This window comes from Asterias amurensis, chromosome 2 (assembly GCF_032118995.1).
Source record: "Asterias amurensis chromosome 2, ASM3211899v1".
NCBI classification, from domain to species: domain Eukaryota; kingdom Metazoa; phylum Echinodermata; class Asteroidea; order Forcipulatida; family Asteriidae; genus Asterias; species Asterias amurensis.
In genome coordinates this window covers 27,632,306-27,653,660 of record NC_092649.1, presented here as the reverse complement: position 1 = coordinate 27,653,660, position 21,355 = coordinate 27,632,306, and the positions used below count along the sequence as shown (strand labels likewise).

At 37.5% G+C, this 21,355-nt stretch overlaps 2 protein-coding genes across 9 annotated transcripts; both read right to left on the bottom strand.

The window, feature by feature from the left end:
* Positions 1-139: 139 nt before the first annotated feature.
* Positions 140-6,399, bottom strand: LOC139954146 (kelch domain-containing protein 10-like). 3 transcript variants are annotated; one of them, XM_071953829.1, is made up of 8 exons: positions 6,321-6,399; positions 5,360-5,505; positions 4,455-4,539; positions 4,099-4,253; positions 3,392-3,655; positions 2,476-2,590; positions 1,842-1,981; positions 140-1,501 (listed from the first exon to the last, which is right to left on the bottom strand). In XM_071953829.1, exons 1-8 carry the CDS (start codon positions 6,397-6,399, stop codon positions 1,283-1,285), a joined length of 1,203 nt encoding a protein of 400 aa, XP_071809930.1. In that variant the 3' UTR covers positions 140-1,282. The 3 variants fall into 3 exon arrangements, with proteins under 3 accessions (XP_071809930.1, XP_071809931.1, XP_071809932.1); XM_071953830.1 differs by lacking the exon at positions 6,321-6,399 and adding an exon at positions 5,899-6,026; XM_071953831.1 differs by lacking the exon at positions 6,321-6,399 and adding an exon at positions 5,906-6,022.
* Positions 6,400-6,727: 328 nt separating this feature from the next.
* Positions 6,728-20,450, bottom strand: LOC139954518 (N-acetylglucosamine-6-sulfatase-like). Of its 6 annotated transcripts, none has more exons than XM_071954354.1 (14): positions 20,322-20,450; positions 19,207-19,382; positions 18,094-18,153; positions 16,764-16,967; positions 16,147-16,212; positions 15,714-15,812; positions 15,121-15,291; positions 14,277-14,359; positions 13,756-13,874; positions 13,401-13,603; positions 12,774-12,887; positions 12,102-12,227; positions 11,516-11,626; positions 6,728-10,539 (listed from the first exon to the last, which is right to left on the bottom strand). In XM_071954354.1, exons 2-14 carry the CDS (start codon positions 19,330-19,332, stop codon positions 10,360-10,362), a joined length of 1,662 nt encoding a protein of 553 aa, XP_071810455.1. In that variant the 5' UTR covers positions 19,333-19,382; positions 20,322-20,450; the 3' UTR covers positions 6,728-10,359. The 6 variants fall into 6 exon arrangements, with proteins under 6 accessions (XP_071810455.1, XP_071810456.1, XP_071810458.1 ...); XM_071954355.1 differs by lacking the exon at positions 11,516-11,626 and adding an exon at positions 10,729-10,839; XM_071954357.1 differs by having other exon boundaries at positions 12,114-12,227.
* Between the last annotated feature and the right edge of the window lie 905 nt (positions 20,451-21,355).

The window sequence follows — 21,355 nt, the reverse complement described above, 5'->3', positions numbered from 1 at the left end:
TTCAATTTTGGGTTCAATATTAGGGGTTTCCTTAGTCTCGATGGAAAGAGTTAATAATAACCAAGATTTCATTCAGATATAAATAAGTTTACTTCAACATAATTATTCTCATTCATTTCAAAAAGTTTATTTTCTCCACTTGAAGGCAAAGTTCACAAAATGTTTTAATCCTTAATAATGTTGACGTTTTAAATTATCAGGTGAACACTTCATTTCCAAAGGTGGATGCATTGGGATGTTGCGGGAAATCCGGAGCAAATAATGTCCACGCAGGAAGATTAACTGCTATTAGGAATCATACACAATCTAAGAAACAATACTGACCTCTGATTAAAATGCTCGGGCAGAAAACTGCTATCTAGCTATGTATTAAACCACAATACTTCTCAAAAAGGATTGTATTGTCATAAGCTACTGTTTTCTTTTTACATGTAACAGTTCTTATTGGTTAACAATGATGACCTAAACGTATACCTTCTCTTCAAAAGCCAATGTATTATGTTAACATTAAAGGAACACGTTGCCTTAGATCGGTCAAGTTGGTCTTTGAAAAGCGTTTGTAACCGTTTGTTATAAAATGCATATGGTTTGAAAGATATATTAAAAGTAGAATATATGATCCACACAAGTATCTTTCGAAATTGCATGGTTTTCCTTTTATCTCGTCGACAAACACGGTCGGCCATTTATGGGAGTCAATAAATGGCCTACCGTGTTAGTTCGCAAAGTAAAAGGAAACCACGCAATTTCGAGGCAAATGTGTGTGGATCATTGTATTCTACTTTTAAAACATCTTTCTAACCATATGCATTTTGTAACAAACGGTTGTGAACGCGTTTTAAAGACCAACTCGTCCGATCCAAGGCAAAGTGTTCCTTTAAGGCCATGTGTCCAAATGAGCAGCTATGCTATGCGTTACTATAGTAAACCAAACATATCTCTTCCCTTTAACAATACATATTTAATATATACATTTGAATGTACATTATTACAAAAGTATGGCAGTACACAGAACAGAGCTGTTTGTATGTGTGTGATTGGGGGGGGGGTGCAAAGCTGTTGCTTCACTTGATTTCTTTTATGATAATGCATCATCTAACCCATGGCTTAGAAATCACTAGGCGGCCATCTTATCTGTCTCCAGATGAAATGAGTGGAACCACACTGAGGCTTACAGGGTGAATAGTCTGGCACCTCTTTAGTTTAATGGCAACGTTTGAACCCTAGAGTCACGACACCAACAACAACAACACTCCGCTAAAGATAGTCACATTCGATTCCATCACTCAATGTGCTTCAATCTGTCCAAGACGCTCCTAGGTATCCCAAGCTCTTGCAATTTGGCAATATTCTCAGAGTTCAGTTTGGGTAACAATGACACAACTTTCCTTAGTGCCATGTCGAGGAGTGGCGGGATAGTCAACCAGATTCTGTAGAGTCCATTAGTTCTGTTTCTATCCTCCAAACAGGTTACACCACCGAAGATGTACATGCACTTTGACTGGTTTGAAATCAAAATGAAAAATAAAAAATAGCAGTTTATAAGGAGCATTGTGGGTTTGATTCCTGGTCATGACACTTGTGCCCTTGAGCAAACCACTTGACCATAATTACGTTGTAAAAAGTTGAGAACACTTGACCATAATTACTTTGTAAAAAGTTGAGAAGGTAGCGTATTCTGCTCTACCAACCAGGCTCCTATTGTGGATGATACCCAAAGGTAACCCTTTTCAACCACAGGAGTAGGTGGCAAGGTGTCCCTAGTGATAGTTGATTTGGGTTGTGGCCCAAACCAGTTTAGTGTAGCCCTCACCTTAACAACTATTAGATATTATACTTACTGGGGTTATTGCGGCTGTATGAAAGTAAGCAGGAACCGGCATTAATGCTGGTATCTTGCTCCATTGCAAAGAGGGTAGTTCTAACTTCCAAACATCTCCAAACACCTTTCTGTGGTTGTGACCTCCACAAATGTAAACCTCTGTAAATGTTAAGAAGTCAAAATTAGTCAGTATTAGTTCACAAGATCATGTAAACTTTGATACGTGTAAATGAGCAGTAAGCAGACAAGCTTATAACATCAAGCTTAAATACAGACGTTTTCTGCTTACTGTTTAGCAGTTTCTATGTGTGCCAACTGATCAGATTACCACAGTCACTATTTCTGGTTACAGTAGAGCAACTCATAGCACAGTTTCTATTTCTGCTTAAAGATCAACCATTAGCAGAGATTTTATTTCTGCTTACAGAGCAGTCCTTGTCAGACTTTTAATTTCTGCTTTTTCTGCAAAATTGCCGTTTTTTAATAAATGTTGCCCAACAAATTTTCAAAAATAAAATTTAGATAGTCTTATTTTCATTTCATCAGTGCTCATGGTAATTTACCAGCTTTTTGTACAATGGAAAATATTTGTAATTTAAATACAACTTTTGCACCATAAAATAAAGTAAACAAGAGTTTTTCTTGGCGCTCACCATTCTTCCACTGTACACAACTGTGGTACTTTCTCCTTAATGGAAAGCGATCAACCAAGAACGGTTTTGTCATCTCCGTACTCCACAAATTGGTCTCCAAACTGTAAACATGAATCTAGGATAAAGTGAATAGAAGGTCATGGTATTTCATAAAAGAAATTCCTTCCACGTGGTCAAACTTGCAAGTAAGTCATTGCTTTGCGCCGCTACAAAGTAATTTGTTTTTTACAATGAGGCAACTTATGTTCAACACATTTGGAGCTTTTTAAGTGGCCAAACTTGCAATTACTTTCTGGCTTTGAATGACAGACAAACAAGCAAAATAAACAAAGAAGGAAAAGTTAAAAAAGAAAAGAAAATAGCAATCGCTTTGTTTTTAAAATTTACTTGGGTCAATTCACAGACATCACAACACTGGCTTCACAGAACAATTTATCAATTAATTAAAAACTCTTCAGGTTTGGCAATGTAATTGGTGGTTTTGACATGGCTTGACCTTGTTGTCTAATACATTTGATTAACAAATACATTTCATTAACATGAGCTCGTGGAAACTAGTTCAGATGCATAGTACTTTTGTTGGAGTAATAGATACATACCAAGAGCAGAGTCTTAGGCTGTGTCATAATTGATAGTATTAGTTGGCTGGCATGTTGACAAGTCAAATATGTCAACACTGCTGATGCTGCAAATGGTCATAGGCATAGCTGAAATTGTTTGATTTCAGCCTTTCACTCTAGCTAGTCTCAATAGTGTGCAAGACTTAAGATTTATAAATGACTAACCGTTGAAGGCCTAGAACTGAGCCTTGGGGTGCCTTATCACACCTAATAAGCCCCCAACTTGTTAGGTGGATACGCTGCTGTAAAAGTAATATTTTATTTTAGAAAGAGAAAAATGTCAATATGAACGTTACCTTGTCTTGATATTTTAATGAATGCAATTCTGTCCAGCTGCTTCCAATAACGTATAATTTGTTGTTGTGCCATGCCAAGCCATGTCTATACATGCCCCTAGAGGGCGCTTCAGGGTCATCCTGAGTGGTCTGGTCTGACAGGAGAGACCAAGTCTGGCTCCTGGCATCCAGACAGTGAACATCAGAATCAAACAAGTAGTCATCACTGGAGATCTGCCGGCAACCTCCATAGAGGTACAAACAACCATGTCTTAAAACCATTGCCTGCCGAGAGAACGAAAGTCACTCTAACATCAGGATTTTAAAAACCCTTACCCACTGTCCACAAACATTTGTCAGTAAGATTACTGACTTTTATGAAATGTGCACAGTAGAACAAATTTGTCTGTGCAATTGCCCACATCATGTCATATTCAAAAACACAAGACGTGTACGGCCATCAGTTTTTTGGCTCGATGCTTAAATCACTGGCTTCTGGTCCAGTGCTAATTTCGAGCCCTTCACATGTAATCATATTGCAGGCTGGCAGAGTTTATCTATCTTATCATAGCAGATAATACTGAACAGTCAACCAGTAAATCTTGAACTTGTGGATCTTGAAACTATGAGAAACATAACTGCCTAGAGTAATAATTTCCTTGAAAAAGACTGCACTCTGGTTCTGAAGAACAGTCAGTGGATAGACTAAAAAGTGACCCCAAACAGACCTGCCCATATTTTCCTGGAGGGCGTTGACCCTTGCACGCCAAGGTGGACCATGTTTTGTCTTTCAACTTGAAGGCTATAACATCGGAGTTACTCGTCTCACCCCACGGGTAGCTGGTTCCACCGAACATAAAAAGTGTTTGGCCATGTAGTAGCACTGCAGTGTACAGATGGGTAGAAGAGACATTGCAAACATTATTACCAGTAGATCAAATTTGAACTCTTTGGAACAGCGTCCTACAACTTCGACAAGCAGATTCCTGTTGTCAATCTATAACACATCTCAAAACCTATCTATTTCGGAAATCATAGCTTTGGGCTTTTGGTTGTCTTTGAGTATTATGCTTTGACGTCTTACTTGACATGGAAGCTGCTTCCCAGGGTGCTTCTCCGAATGTCCTCACTTCATGCCACGTTTCCGTGTAAAGATTAAAACACAACATCTGAAAAGAAAATATTGGGCAAAACATTTTCAAGTGTATGAATGACTTTTAACTAATTGCCTATTTTGACCTGTGAGGGCAGAGATGGTGCTTGTGATTGATTTAGCCGACTAGCGCATGTTTGTTGCACAGGCTGTATGCTCCACAGGGAGCTAAGATGGTTTAAGGTTTGATTTAAGACCCAGTGACCATGGGCAATATTTTTGGAAGCATGAGACACCCTTTGGGCTGTGTTAAAGCGCTGTATAAAAATTGATTATTATTATTACTATTATTAATGATTTATTAGTGAACTTTAACAAGTTCAATTCATTGTTTAAATCACACATGTACACAACAAGATGTCTTTCAACTAGGACAATGAAAAGCCCTATCAAGTACATTTAATATTAAGTAATGTTTATTCTGTTTCTATGCCTGTGTACTTTAAACTTCAACCAGAGTAGATCTGAAGGGCCAGTTTTTCAATCACTTAAAAATATCTGAGCAGTCAAGCACAAGTAAAGTATACCTAGAAATATCAAGAAACCATAGTACCGTTTCTTCTTTTTTAAAGGAAAAGAAATTTCCGATAAACTTAAAACATGAACTTTTCTTTGCTAAATTTCAAAAGATAATTAGGCCTAACATAGATGGAAATTTGCATCTGGGATATGATGGGTAAAGAATATTAGCTTGGGTTTTACCCATGACCGATGGGTGTTACTGTTAGCATAGTAGCTCTGCATACTCAGTAGAGGCCTACTTTCCCCGAGCTCTGTGAAAAAAAAACTACCATTGGCGTTGTTGTTCAAAAATTTAAAAACTTTTATAGGCCTACCTCCCTGAATACTTCATTACAAAGAGTAATTTCCTTGTAGACTGGTTGAGTTAGAGTTGTTACAAACTCGGGATGGTAGCCACCGAAAACAAACATGTTGGTTCCATCTGTTGCACAACAATGTCCACTCCTGGCAAAAGGCTCAGCTACACAATTCAAAGAAAGAAAAAGTCACATTGCAAATGAAATTGTTGACAATTTGTACAAAATAATTGTACATTACAAGCAACACCAGCAACATTGATTGGCTTGATCAATTATTAATCATTTGTTTGTTTATTTTTCTAAAGTGTTGTTGATGTTCCTCCAATTCATAGTTGCAAATTAATCATTTTTAATGAATTAATTTTGTCCCAATAAATATTAAATAAATAATAGCAATCTTGTAAGTTGTATTTATAATTCGCCTTTGGAATTTTAAACGAATACGCCCTGACTAACTACTCCAGACCAGAGAGAAGCAAAACAAGAACCAACACTGACACTGTACAACTAGAACAATAACAACACAACACCAACAGATTAAACAGTACACTCACTGCTTACTCAGATTTCAGATCAGAACAACAACAACAACAAACAACCATTCAATCTTCAAAGTTCAACTTCAACATCATCGTCTGATCTAGCCCCACATAATATATCGGTCCAATCCACTCCGTATCCTTGATACTCCACTCTCCGTATCAAGGATACGGAGTGGATTGGACCGATTTTTATGGGGCTACATCTGATCTAGCCCCATAAATCGGTCCAATCCACTCCGTATCCTTGATACTCCACTCCGTATCAAGGATAGTGGATACGGACGGAGTGGATTGGACCGATTTATGGGGCTACATCTGTCTGATCGTGAGCAGGGAAAAACAAAACGGCCAAACTAAGGAACAAATCGAGCTCACACTTTCACACTTTCGTTGTTCAATTCCGTTCAATTTGTAAATCAGATATATTTCCTTACCATTGGAATCAGATCTTGATTTGTTGGGCTTGATACAAACAAACTGCCCGACATCCATCCTATCTGTGGGGGCTGCCATCTTGGAAAGTTTATCATTAACACATTTTGCAGCTTCCCCATCACTGCTCGTCATTGGTCAATGAAAATAACTTTGATAGAATCGAACCAATCACAGTATGTTTCACTGAAGTAGTTAGGCAAGCAGTATTTACGGCACGTTCGCCACATTTTAGTGTCGTCTGCTAACTTTCTTCACAACTCTTAGCAAACGAGCTCATGTTGTACCAGAAAGGAGTTTGGAAAATAAAAGTAATATCTTTTTTTTTCTTCATAAAAACACATCACAAAATACAAGTATGTATGGAAATGAAGAAGCACACACATTTATTATTTTTTTACATTTACTCTTTTAACAAATGGCACTTGCCTTTATTTGTTTCTGCCCATTATTACTCTTTGAGAGATCCATAAGCTTTACTGACTTGACTTCACAAACTTATCATTTTAAAAACAAATATATAATTCCTTTTCCCCATTTTCTGTATATCAAAAACCTTTTATACATAACCAGCATATAAAAAAAAACCACAGGCACAAAAGCTGCCCCAAACAAAATAATTACAATAATACTTTTCTATTATTATCTTTATAATTTGTTTATGATCAATAACAGCGTTAACGGTTGCTTTTCTTAATTTGCTACCAATAACTGTCCATCTCAGAATTGCACTTCTCTCAAACTACTGAAAATTGAAATAAAACATAGGCTGTTGCTATGGTTACCAGCAAAAATGTAATTTCACACGTAGGCGCCTATCATTTGTGACATCCTACTTCCTTTTGCTAAGCAGAACATTGTCAGTTTAAGCAACTCTATGAAAATGGGTCCTGGGCCCAATTTCATAATGCTGTTAACATTTCTTTGCTGAGCCAAAATTGAGTGGGGTACTTGTTGCAATAATTTAAACTTGGTGGAATTTTGGCTGATGGTACCTAAGTTTCTGCTAAGCAAGATTTCTGTGCTTAACTGGGCCCTGAGTCCGATTTCATAAAGCCTAAAAGCACAAAAAAACGTTTGCTTAGGAAAAAGGGTTACCAGCCTGAAAACCATACGGCTTCCATTGCTGCGACTGGTACCCCAGTCATTTCTTGCCTCGCTAATAAATTTGCTAAGCAGAATTTCTGCTTAATAGCTTTATGAAAATGGGCAGCATGTTGAGTCACGCGAATACGGATTTGTTAGAATTTCCTAAGGCTAATACAGCCGTAGCCACTTGTTCTGATATATTTGTTTGAATATGCTATCGTAAATATCTTCTACTGACCTAGGTACAATGGTGATAAGCCATTGAATAATGCTAAATTAAATTTAAAACAAAATATAAAAACAAAAGCTTGTGTACTAGAAATCGTTAATAATTGTAGGCTCCAAAAGCTGAAATTTTTATATACATGTAGTCAGAACAAGGCCTGAAATACGTCTAAAAGTATCATAGTTTTCTTAATACAACTTGCTAAGAATCAATATTAGTAACTGAATATAAAGTAAAATATAAATGTAAAACTCATTAAATATTTCTTACATTTTTTTAAATTCCCCAAATCAATTATTAAAAAGACACAGAGGGGACTGTGGTTTGATTGATTATGCATGCCAAGTCTCACATAAAGCATAGTTTGTTTTTATTTTTAGTTTATTCGTTAAATGAATGTTCTTTTATTAACAAAACAACCAAAACAGGCATACCTTGTAGAAAAGAAGAAAAAAATAGGTGCTTTGAGATACCTTCAAAATTTATTAAAGGGAAGGTACAAGTTTGGTAATTACTCAAAACAAATAAAGAACTTAAAATCTAACTTGGTAACAAGCATTGGAGAGCTGTTGGTAGTACAAAACATTGTGGGAAACGGCTCCCTCTGAAGTAGTATAGATTTTGAGAAAGAGGTAATTTCTCACTAAAATAATAAAAGACTTCTAGCCAGAAGTCTTTTATTCCTATCTGAAAGCACACAAACTTGCCCAACAAGGGTGTTTTTTTCTCTCATCATTTTCTCGCAACTTTGATGACCAATTTAACTCAAATTTTCACAGGCTTGTTATTTTATGCTTATGTTGGGATACACCAAGTGAGAAGACTGGTCTTTGACAATTACCAAACAGGTACCTTCCCTTTAAGCACAACATAAGAACTGCCTATTTTCATTTATTAAGCAGAGCCATGAAGTTGCAGCCTGAACTTCTGTAAGCATTTTCACTTAGGTTTTTGTAGAACTAGAATGCTCTTCGTTTAAACAAAGTCAGACAAACTTCAGTAAAGGAAAATAGCAGCATATTTAATACACCCTTGTATAACTCATTGCATAGACAATAGTAATGGCTCTGATTTAAAACTTTTACCCAAGATACAATGCTTTTTATATTTTTTTCATATAAATATCTTAGATGAATATATTAGAAGAAATAAAATAGTACAGGTGATCCCCCCCCCAAAAAAAAATGTCAAATCCCCCATTTGTTTTCAGTTCAAAGAATCAAAAAACCATTTGGACACATTAGGCAAACAAAAGTTTTGATTACAATCTTCAAATATTTGACACAAAGAGCCAAAAAGTAAACTCAAAATTCGTTTTAAGTGCCTGCCAATAAAAACAAAAATACAAACAGAAACATGAAATTTTTCGAGCTCTGAACACCTAAAAAATGTTGAATTTTGTTTTGACCCATCCTTTTCTTTGAAGACAATTTAAATTAACCAATAAAATGATGACATGTCTTTGTCAAAAAGTATTAAATTATTTGATATTTTCCTGGAAGAAATTTTTTTGGGTCTGCTTCAACTTTCACAAATAACCTGACCTACGTCTTGGTTAGGGTTATCAATAACACAAATACTTTTTGTTCATTTTAGAGTGACCAACAGACTTAGCTCAATTATATAACCTAATTTCATAAAGCCTGTAGAAAGAAAAAAAAATTAGCAAGAAAACAAATTGGTTGGCAGTTGAACTATAACAAGATTAAGATTGTAGTGATTGGTATTCAAATAATTTTTTTACTGCAGGAAACACTGTTTAAAAGCCTCAGGAGGATAACATTAATTTTGGCATTTTGGAAAATCTAGACTCGGTGGGTTAAAAAAGCTCAACAAACAAAAAATACGAAGCAAATATAAGTTACCAGTTACAACAACACAAGGTTTAGGTTGTTGTGATTGGTATTCAAACCAGGAAATAGTTTTTAACAGCTTCAGGAAGATAAGATAAATTTTGACATTTTGCGAAATCTAGACTCAGTGGAAACAAATCTCAGTTAAACAAAGTACGAAGCAAATAAGTTACCTTTGAAATAACACAATATTTAGGTTATTGTGATTGGTATTCAAATATTTTTATTTACTGTAGCAAATAAATTTTCTGTTAAACAGCTTCAAGAGAGCATTTTTGAAACCTAGACTCAGTGGGTTTAAAAAGCTCAGCATTGAAACAATCTGTGCAAAGCAAACATGTCATAACTCTGGTACCTGACAAATTTTTGCTTAGGGAATATATTTTTGGGTAAAACAGCTTTTTGAGTCTTAGATGAGTTTTGAGGTTTAGTGAGGTTTAGCCTCAGTGATATTTTTCAATCGTAGGATTATTAATTTCTCAAGTAAACAAAACAGCTTTCTGATGGCGTCCAAAACATACAAACCTATTACACTAACAATGTACCGATTTACTTCATAAGCAAATGTCAGACTGTACTTTTTTGGTGATGTAACCCACAACTTGTGGGCGGGGGAGTACAGCAGCCGATTCCAAGAAATGCTAGGATTAATCCTATATATCACGTTAGGACGAGTAACTCATCCTAACTTAGGATAGGTTCAATGTGGCCGTAGTATTTATGAATGGAACTTAACTCGTCCTAAAATTAATCCTAAGTTAGGTGAAATAGACGGCTAGTAATTAAGTTAATATGAGCCAATTATATAAAGTACATTTTTTTCTTGACCTCTGACCTTCCAAGGTGCCTGCTGTACGCTCGCCGACCTCTAAACTACCCCTTCTGGGGCGGGGCATCATCAGGGGGGAGTAGTTTACGACAGTTGCTGCCCTTGCACAGTTGCAAGAGGATAAGGCGTTTGTGCATATCTGCTAGCTTAGTTGGTGGTATAGATTTGATTGTGTTTGTTAACTGATGTGGATCCTTAACTAGATCGTAGTACTCCTGGAACGACTGTTGGGGAAGAATATCATTATTATTATTATTATTATTATTAAGCAGGATTTGAAACTTTGCATGGTGGAAACACGATATAGAAAGGTTTGCGATAACACCATGTAATGATAATCTCTTAATGAGTTGGGTTGGTCTGAAAACCGTAACATTTTTTAAAATAACAATATTACTAAGATAGTGTTATACCTCATGGTCGCTGAATTCACAGTACACATAGTCGGTCTTAATGTTCATGCTTCGTAAACAGCCATATGTGTTGTTCCGACAATCCTCACAAACGCAGTTTGGTGAGCATTGCTGTATTGTTCCATCATAAATACACAATGAAATAAACAAAGTTGTCAACAAAGTACAAATAAGGAAAGACTGCTCGCACTTTCTCATGATGGGAGACATTTTTTTCTACACCTTGAGTAGGAATTTGAACAGGTTCATGATGAAAGTTTCCGTTTAACAAATGAAGCTCTTTCTGGAATCCTTCAATATGTGTCAATCTGTTGGTCTCTGGTAAGATTGGTAGCAAAACTTGCAAAGGCTAGATTTAATCTTTTGAGAAGTAGCGGCAGGGGTAATGCCCCACACTTTTTTCTTCGCCCCTCTCTCAACACACTGAAAACGAGTATTCAACAGAATACTTGGTTTGAATGCTGTTTGCCCAATTGTTTCAATATCTTCTTTTGTTTTAAAACAAACTACACTACCTTTGATCTGTATTTTCATCTCTCTTACCACTAACAGTTTTGATACATCAGACTTTTTTATCGGACTAATATTTGATTACCCCCCTAAAAAACATGTCTTTACCCCTCTATAATTGCTCCTTATTCCACCAGATTGTAAAGTTTTTTTTTTTTTGTTTTTTTTTGTTTTTTTGGGGGGGGGGGCCTGTTATTTAGTTCCCAAATCAAGATGGTTCAATGTCCACCACATGAAAAAATGTAAGCAGAACAGAAATGCCAAACAATATAAATACCTCGCTGTCACTAATTTCACAGTACATGGTGCTGATGCCTGGGCTAATGGAGCGTACACATGAATATGTGTTATTCTTACTGTCCTCACAGACGCAGTCTGGCACGCAGTTCTGATGGATTGAAGCAAAGCGCAACAAGCAGCAGCACAGCCATGGATACATGAATTGAAAACAGAAATATGAATCAAATGAGAGCAAGAAAATCAAATCAGTAAAGAAAGTTAAAGGGACACATTGCCTTGCATCGGGCGAGTTGATCTATGAAAAGCATTTGAAACCCTTTTGTTATGAAATGTACATTTGTTAGAAAGATTAAAAAAAAAAAAAATAGAATATAATGCCTCGAAATTGCATGGTTTTCCTCATTCGCTTCAACTAACACTGCACGCCAATTTGTTGAGTCAATATTTTAATGCATTTTTTTAAAAGCATGTAAAGTTTGAAAATTGTTTGTAGAAGTGTGGATAATGGGTGTGAAGTTCAACTGAAATCATGGCTTTTTAGTATACAGTGAATATTAAGGTATAAAAAGCGATGTTAATGGCAATAGACAAAGCAGCTTAGCCTGTTTATGAGATATACATACAGAGACACTTACTGCACAGAAGTTTGTATTTTTACAACCGAAATCACCGTTTGGTAACCACTCCCCTTCGTGTTCAACCAGAAAATCCCTAGCGGGCAGTACCGGTATTTTACTCCGACATTCCCCCTGTCAGAGTGTTGGAGAAACGTAAGATTTTTCTTGCATAGTTTTGTTTTTGCTAAGTAGCCATCCAGGCTATTAATAAACTACTAGATTTACTTTGCTCCTAGTAAGTTTAAGCAGCCCTGATTTTAAACATGTATAGTCATATATGTATCACTCTGATGCATTACTGGTAGCAACCACAACCAGTATAATAGGCAATTAAAATTACACTCAAACACTCACAAAAAAATTAACACATTTAAAAATATACTTTTCACACAGCATTTTATACAACTAGGTTGCACAGATTTAAGTAGCCCACAGAGCAAGTTGAGAGGTGGTGTTTACTGGCCCCTATCAGTTTTTACTAGACAACTGGGTTTTTCTCCCTTGGGAAAAATCAAACACTTTTGATGTCTGGCTTTGCTCTGTGGCCATAATAGGTTAATGTGGCTGGCTGCCAAAGGCGCCCTTCGCAATTCAGCTCTTGCAAGTTTAAAGGATGAGTAGCCTCTCAAATTATTATTACTAATCAAACACTCAACAACAACAACAAATATCAAATACCGTGAGAAATTCCGTTTTAGGACAACCAGGATAACCATTTGGATAATATTCTCCGCTGTGTTCGATGAGAGTATCACGATTTGTCAGCTCGACTACATTAGTCGTGTTCGGGATCTGTAAAGGAGAACAGTTTATCAAACTTTTTATCATTTCTTCTTCTTCTAAAGTGGCTGATATGACGGTTGAGATAATGGCGTGTCGCAGCCTAGCGGTTGAAAGCAATCAAGCTCTGGTGTCTCTGATCAGCAGAGTGTGGGTTCAAGTCACAGTGCTGAAACCTGTGTTCTTAAGCATCACACTTAACCATGATGCTTCGTCCTTCGGACATTACATAGGGCGTTGGTCACGTGTGTTGTGTAACGCATGTGTAACCCAGTGCACTTATTGAAGAAGAGAAGGGGTTTGTCACGATGTTCCTTGTTTGATTGGCAGCTTAATGCGGCACAGCACCCTATGTAAAACGAGTCTATAGATCTTATAACTCAAACGTAGGCCCACATACCTTGCAGGAAATACTGTTTGTTAAAGTGTTAGCGTCACTAAGTGACAGATATGCGCACTATATAAGAAGCCGCTATTATTAACACTCTAATTATTATCTACAGACAAGACTTTATCAATACTCACCAAAATAGGTACCAGTGAAAGCCCATCAACATCTTCAGGGGCTGGGTCACCAGCTAACTGTATGATCGTTGGCATGATATCAATGTTAAGCGCAGGGCTGTCGGTAACAGAGCCTGGTTTGATATTAGGACCACGAATGAGAAGAGGTACTCTGATGTCAAACTCATACAGTTGGCGTTTGTCCATTGGAAGCGAGAACTGACCTGAAACGTATGGAGAACAAGGTTATAAAACAGCAGGAAAATAATTGCAGGCTCCATAAAGAGCAGTGTGATCCAACCTTGCAAATCCGTTGTGAAAACACACACATCAGCAACTCTTTCAAGTTGGGCGACTCTTTTGTATTAATTCTCACCTAGGTGATATCCATTATCCGATGAGAAGATGATGTAGGTTGAATCTATGATCTTCTGAGTCGTCAGTGTTGCTACAATACTCTTCACCATGTCATCCACAGAGAGAAGTGTCCTCCATCTTACAATTACAAAAAGAATATACTCTTAAAAAACACATTTGAGTCTATGAATAAAAACCGAAATAAAGAGTTGCGTCCCCCTTAAGTTGATCCCTCAATTTCAATTCAATCCAACAGCATTTATTTCCATTTCACATTTCCGTTTTAAAACAGAATTCACTATTATATAATAGTAGGAATAGGGCAGAGTTAGTGAAATGGAGGCAATTTCGGTAAGCGTTTGCCCGATTTTGGGAATGCAAAACAGGACAAGACAGACAAACCTTCAAAGGACTAAGCCACTCTCTAGAAAATATGGATGGCCACTTTTTCAAGGATTTGCACAGCAAGGTATTTTCTTTTAGCGACACCAGACATTATCTTTGTTACATGTCAATTTTAAAGGTAAATATTCAACTAACCTTTTTCTGAAGGCATCATCAAGTGTACTGATAGAGATTTTAGACATTGGGTTGGGTGCATGTCTAATCAGCCAATGTTTGTCCTGGGGGATAATCAAACTTATATTTAAAATTAGTTAATGCAGTTTGACTATCAGGGCCTAATTTCATAAAGCTGTTAACCGGCAAATTTGTGTGCTTACTGTAGCAGAAAAATTTGCATAACCATTAACATATTTCACCACGATTTCTCAAGTAATCAGAAAAATTCTTGACGCGCATGCATGTTCACCATGGAATAGCAGTGTGCTAACCATGGGTTAGCGAGCTTTTACCCTTGCTTATATGGTAAACAGCTTTGTGAAATAGAAATCCTACTAAGGGACGCTCGGTAAGCACAAAATGGCTGCTTAATTATGTTTTATGAAATTGGGCCCTAGTGTGATATTTGACAATAGGAAAATCTTACGTAGTCCCATGGATGGCTAACTTCTGGTTTGGGTCTATAAATAACCTCACTGATTTTATGCGAATCAAATCAGAAATCAGACAGCCATAGCAAGGTCATTTACAAACAACTGAAACAATCTTGCTTAGCAGAATAGGGTTACCAGCTAAAATTAGCATAAACTATTGTAGTATTGTTGGTACTCAGTACTTGAGTTCCATATTTGTTTCTCTTCTATGACAAGTTCAAGCTGAGAACCACAACTGCATAACGCTTCTCCGATTCAAATTTTCTACACCTTTTCTTTGGCAGTGAAGTAATAGTTTGCATAATAGTTGTCAGTTTTATTTTGATTATTACTTGATATCATTAATAACTACATAGTTTAGTTTAACTATTTTCTTTGTCTATTCTGACCTTTCCAGCAACATTAAAAGTTGGTCCTCTCGGGGCGGAATTTTTTGTGAAGTTCTGTTCATATTGAGGAGCGGAGTCGAAAGGGGCGTGGGCGGCCGGTGTGGACACCATAGCAAAGAAGGGCGGGGTCGTCTCACTCTGCTTCTTCAAAAACTCATTTGAACGCCTGTTCTGTTGAAACAATCAAGGAAGCATTTACACAAAATGTTTTTGATGATTTGAGGTTGAACAAAGACAAAGTTACTAGAGCAGGGGTGAATTTCACAAAGAGTTGAGACTAGTCTTGTCTTTAGGACAAGTTACACATCCTAACTTAGGACTAGCCTTAAGTTTTTAATAACTCTTAAAGAGTCCTAGGACTAGTCCTAGGTTAGGACTATCTTTGTGAAATCGACCCCTTGATTTGAACCAACGACCTCCAGATTAACGTGCCGGCACTCTACCAACTGAGCTATCTAGCCCCCATGTTGGTGTTCTCCCTATTTTGTCAAGATATGTTTCAGTTCAACTTGAAAATTATAATTTCCTCTGGGAATCTGAAGAAAAATGTGAAAAATATTTTTATCTGAGACTGCGATGAGATAGAAACTTACAATGAGATCTGTCAAGTAGTCCTTGGTGTAATCGTCACCGTGTTCTTCAGCTTTACCGTTCACTGACAGAGTGTAGTTGTAATACACAGAGTTCTTCACCTAGTCGGCAAAAAAGAGAAACAAATGTACTTGAAAAAGAAAAACTATTATCACCTAACCTTTAATAATAATAATAATAATACAAAATAATCGCTTATTTACACCCGAGAGTTGTCTCTAAGCGCGTCCAACATTAATACCCCTGGTCACAGGGCCATTTAATTCATTCATTAAACCATCCCGGCATCCTGGGGAGTATACAGCCTGTGCTGCCAAATATGTAGAGCACTGAGCTAAATCAATCAGCTAATAATAAGACTAAAAATTAGGTCAACTAATAACAAGACTAAAAATGTGGAAATAAGAATACAAATTAAATTTAATGCCTACTCACCAGGCCATTCCACTCATCCCAGCCGGGCGGTACATGTGCAACTCCCCCAACTTTAGTGACTCCGTACTACAAATCAATAAAAACATGAAAAACAGGAATCAGAAAGTAACAGCTTCTTAGATTTGTGAGGGTCTCCAGTCACAAATGCTTTGGCAAGATCCAGTTGGTACCTGCTGTCACCTCACTAAAAGTGGATGGACTTGACATTCTTGTAAAAATACCGTGACAGTTTGTTGATTATTATTATTTTTTGTATATAGGGCATTTCACAATAAATTGTATCAATGCGCTTTACATTAGTCCCCTGGTCATTGGGCCAATAACATCTCTCTTAATTTTTCTCACCTCCCAATAGGGAGTATACAGCCCCAAGCTGCCGATGGCTTTCTCATTCACAATATCAACCCCTACCCTCGCAGGTACTCATTTATACCCCTGGGTGAAGAGAAGCAATTATAGTAAAGTATCTTGCTCAAGGACACAAGTGTCACGACTTGAACCCACACTCCGGTAACTTAGCATCAGAACTTGAATTCGGAATTTGAATTGTTAACCACTCAACCGCGACACTCTAACTCTAAAGTTCCTTGAGGTATGATGTTACCTTATCAACTTACCTGATTGAGATATTTCCCTGCGAAGAATGTTGAATATCCCATAGCTTTAAGGTACGTTGCAATGGTCTTCTTTTCTGGACCATCCTGCCACGCCTTGCTGTTACAGTTGCCAGATATGGAGTTATTCACTGCGTTGTGGTTGTGAACGTAGTTCCCTGTTAGAATACTGGATCGACTCGGACAACACAAAGGGCTGGTTGTAAACTGTAGAGAAAGGATTAGCATGGAAATGAGTGTTTAAAGCCTTGCTCTGTACAACGTTAAACGGTGCAGAATAGAATGTAATGAAAGGATACATCTCTTTAGCCAAGGTCACAACTGCAAGTTTTGCCACAGCAAAAAATACCAATAATATATGATTTATAAAATTCGATCAAATTTGTAAAAATCACTGAAAAATTGTTAAGTTGCCACTCCCCCCCCCCCCCAAAGGTGTTAAGGTCTTTTTTTTAAGACAAAATCTGTGCCTATCCGGTTATCACACTTTTGTGCAACTCAAGGCCGCCTATAGACCATGTTTGGAAACAATAAGAAGGCCTACACAGCTCAGAGGACATTAGGTCTGGCACCTTTTAATGAAGTGCAAAATTATACTACGATTGTACACAAGAAAACAACCGAAGATGTCTCCAGAATGATACAAGACAGATATGTTGGTCATTAACGATTATGCATGCCTGTTAGTATTACAGACACTGGACACTAATGGTAATTGTCAAAGACCAGTCTTCTCACTTGGTGTATCTCAACATATGCATAACATAACAAACCTGTGAAAATTTGAGCTCAATTGGTCGTCGAAGTTGCGAGATAATAATGAAAGAAAAAACACCCTTGTCACACGATGTTGTGTGCGTTTAGATGGTTGATTTCAGACCCCAAATTCTAAATCTAAGGTCTCGAAATCAAATTCGTTGAAATTTACTTCTTTCTAAAAAACTATGTCACTTCAGAGGGAGCTGTTTCTCACATTGTTTTATACAAATCAACCTCTCCCAATTACTTGTCACCAAGTAAGGTTTTATGCTAATAATTATTTTGAGTAACTACCAACTTATGACCTAACTGCCTTTAAGTCATAAGTTATCCGATGAGTTGAAGAAAAAAACATTGTAAAAACTTACAAAGGTTGAAAACACTGGAACAACATATAGGGCATGGAGGCCATGGCCTATGATGCCCCAGTCTTTGACTTGGTGCCCCTTCAAAACTTTCCCATAGCCTATAAAACTACATGTATATAGTGGAAATGCCCCCAGCAAAATGAAAACGGCCTTGCCCTTTCAAAGACAAAAATCCAGGCCTGAGCTGATTAGGCCTATAGACTCACCATGTTGTTAAATGTCATTCCTTGCTTGCCAATGAGACTGACTGTATTCACCAGCGGGGTCTGAAAAAAAAAATTAAGAATGAAACTTTGAAATCTTTCTCAAACTGCACTAGTAATAATTAAAATCAATCACTTAGTAACCAAGCAAGTCCCTTTTGAACGAGGTCGTCACAAATCTTGATCTGTCACTGTCTAAGATTGTTCAATGATGTTATCAAAGGACCCTCAAAAGCAGAGTGTGGGTTCGAATCCCCAGCCGTGACACTTTTGTCCTTAAGCAAGACCCTTAACCATTGCTTCGTCCTTCGGATGGGATGTTAAGCCGTTGGTCCCATGTGTTATGTAACGCATGTAAAAGAACCCAGTGCACTTATCGAAAAGAGAAGGGGTTCGCCCCGGTGTTCCTGGTTCGATCGGCAGTAAATTGCGCCACAGCACCTTGTAAAACATTACATGGTGCTATCAGAATTAGGTCTCATAATTCAAACGTAGTCAGTCCCACAATCTGGCAGGAAATACTGTATGTTACAGCGCCAGGAGCATCACTGGGTGACGGATATGTGCACTTTATAAGAAGCCACAATTATTATTATTATAAAAGGGGCTCTTACTGTGACCAGTTAAGGCCTGAAGACACCTGTGTGGATTAGATGACGAAGAAACCTCAGTTTAAAGATGTGTTAGAAAAAAAACAAATTAGGGAAAACTACTGCAATTTGGTAGGAGCTGAAAAGCTTTATGTATGACTCTATTCCAGGATCCAAACTAGGGTTTGTAGATGTAAAAGGCAGAAGAAATCTATCGGCAGAGTTGCCAACATTTGCATCTTACAATTGGGAAGATTTTGCTCAACAATCAGCTGCGAAGATGTTTAGAATTACATTCAACATTATATAAGGAAAAAGTTTCCATAGTCAGGGAAATTTTCAAATTTGTTCATCAAAACATTGGACATATTATTGTTTACAGGAAACTCTCTGCAGAATCAGGGAGAGTTGGCTCTGCATAGCCAACCTGAATTTAATGTTTCATGACAGTAAATGTTTCAAAAAAATCTTCTCAGAGTTTTGGTGGGTGTGGAGGGGGGGGGTAGGGAGTTGAAGGTTAACATACCATTCCACCCATTGTTACGTCTTGATCGTCCGTCAGGATAAATACGATATTAGGTTTCTTTCCAGTCAATCCACAAACTAACGTCAGAAGAGAAACCCAGATGAGTGCACGCTGAATGAAACCCATGATGTAGCAATTAGGTTCGTTGAAAGCTCTCAGTTGAAAACCAACAATACCTGAGGATGATGAATCACAAGTTTTTACTTTATAAATAATAATAATAATAATAATAGTCGATTGAGGAAGGAAGAGGTACAACCAGTGTTCCCATTTATAAGTTAATAAGAATAACCTTTTCACTCATTTTTACAAAATGGGATGTCTAATTGAAGGTAAACTAGATACTATATTATTTCATATCAAATGAAAAAGTAGTGGCGCCCTACGGAAACTGTTAATATTAGTGAAATGAAAATGAGGAAAATTGACCAACCAAACTCTTTCCCATTGTTTTTTTTTTAAGTCAAATCATAGAAGTTGTGCCATTGGATTAGAGGACGGAAACAAATCCAGCTGCACACATCTATTGTTTCTTACCCAATCTTAGCCCCATAAATTGGTCAAATCCACACAGATAGGAGTAAATCGAACCATGGAGGTATGGATCCTGAGTAACCAATATATGGGGCTACAAACATCTGTAATTTATTCTGTGCTTGTCTGCGTGTGTGTGTGCATGGCTTGCTACCTCCCTAGATCCGTGTGACCATGGAGGCTCCATGGTGTGACTGTGTGGCGAGTTTAACAAAGCTGTTATTACGTAACAAGATGACCTTGCTTTTAAAATAAAACATGGACGACGAGTTCCTTCCTCATGATTAAAACAGTAGGGATGAACAACAACAAGACCAAACGTACCTGGGAAAACTGCTCACTTAAATGACACAAATGTACAATTATTAATTATGTTGACATGATGGTTGAGAGTTAAATTAAATGTTCGTCGTGTCGATTTGTTACAAAACTTGTTTCGAACTTCCACAACCGACAACAAAATGAACAAGGGATGCAAAAAATCGCCATTTTCTAATCCATCGCAAGAGCAAAAGCTTGCATGTTTGAATGGATCTCTGAAGAATTTCAAGTCATTTAATTCACTAATTGATTCCACATACCTGTGTACTGTGATTTGAGCTGAGCCTACCTCCACTTTCTTATAATAGCCTACTAGTTTTACTAGTTTTACTCTTGTGTGTAAACATGGAGGAAGAAAACAACTGCAATGGTGCCGCCGTCGCGTGCTGTGTAGATCAGACTATAAAATCGATCGAGCGCGAGTCTACGCCTCCCCTGCTTGTGCTAGACGGACTGCACAAGTCTACGTCTGCGGTGCTAGACTGGTCAGGTGACTTTGTCATGTGACAAAGCGCGTGAGCTATTATAGCAGGGCATGAAAAGTTTTTCAGAATTCAGATGTCAAATTTAAACTTGCTTGTATCATGGAGGAATAAATTATCCTCCATGCTTGTATGTTATGAATGTTCTCATTTTGCTTCCGCATGAAGAACATGACCCACGAATCATGGCGAATGGGTGGTTTAATTTCCCCCAAAGTTTAAATCTGAGAATCGTTTCTGTTCACACGTTTCTCATGTGTTTTCCAACGCAATATTCTGCTTATCATGCATGCGGCTCCGGATTGCATGCTCCCACCATATTTTGAATGAAGTTCATCAATCGAACGGATAAATAAAATACTTTAATTATGCCATCATGCCGTGAAAAAAATATATAATTAAACACTTTAATTATGCCATCATGCCGTGAAAAAATATATATAATCAGCCTTTTGAAAACTGACTCTTGAGATTTACCATGGCGGAAGGAAAAGCTAGATGTTTACCTTTTTTCTTTTTTTTTTCAGTGTCCTTTTCGAAACCACGGCTTCGGCTTTGGATTCGGCTCAGGCTAGCTTGGCCCCGCGGTTGTTGCTTTGCATACGCGATCAGGGCTTCAGGCTAGAGGACGGAGCCTGAAGCCGAATCCAAAGCCGAAGCCGTAAATTCGAAAAGGGCCTATATGAAACAGTATTAGGCCGTGTCCGAAACGACGACTGCGGCTACAGCTACGGCTAGATCGCGCGCGTCTGCCTATTCTTTAACACTGGTAGACGCGCTGATCTAGACGTAGCTGTAGCCGAAGTCGTCGT

Coding starts and splice junctions, on each gene's coding strand:
- LOC139954146 (XM_071953829.1), bottom strand. CDS start 6,399: ATGGCAGCCCCCACAGATAGGATGGATGTCGGGCAGTTTGTTTGTATC. Junction 4,540..5,359: donor GTAATGAAGTATTCAGGGAG/GTAGGCCTATAA, acceptor TTTTCTTTTCAG/ATGTTGTGTTTTAATCTTTA. Junction 3,656..4,098: donor CTCCAGGAAAATATGGGCAG/GTCTGTTTGGGG, acceptor TTCTCTCGGCAG/GCAATGGTTTTAAGACATGG.
- LOC139954518 (XM_071954354.1), bottom strand. CDS start 19,332: ATGGGTTTCATTCAGCGTGCACTCATCTGGGTTTCTCTTCTGACGTTA. Junction 15,813..16,146: donor GGGATGAGTGGAATGGCCTG/GTGAGTAGGCAT, acceptor TTTGCCGACTAG/GTGAAGAACTCTGTGTATTA. Junction 13,604..13,755: donor GGATAATGGATATCACCTAG/GTGAGAATTAAT, acceptor CATACGTTTCAG/GTCAGTTCTCGCTTCCAATG.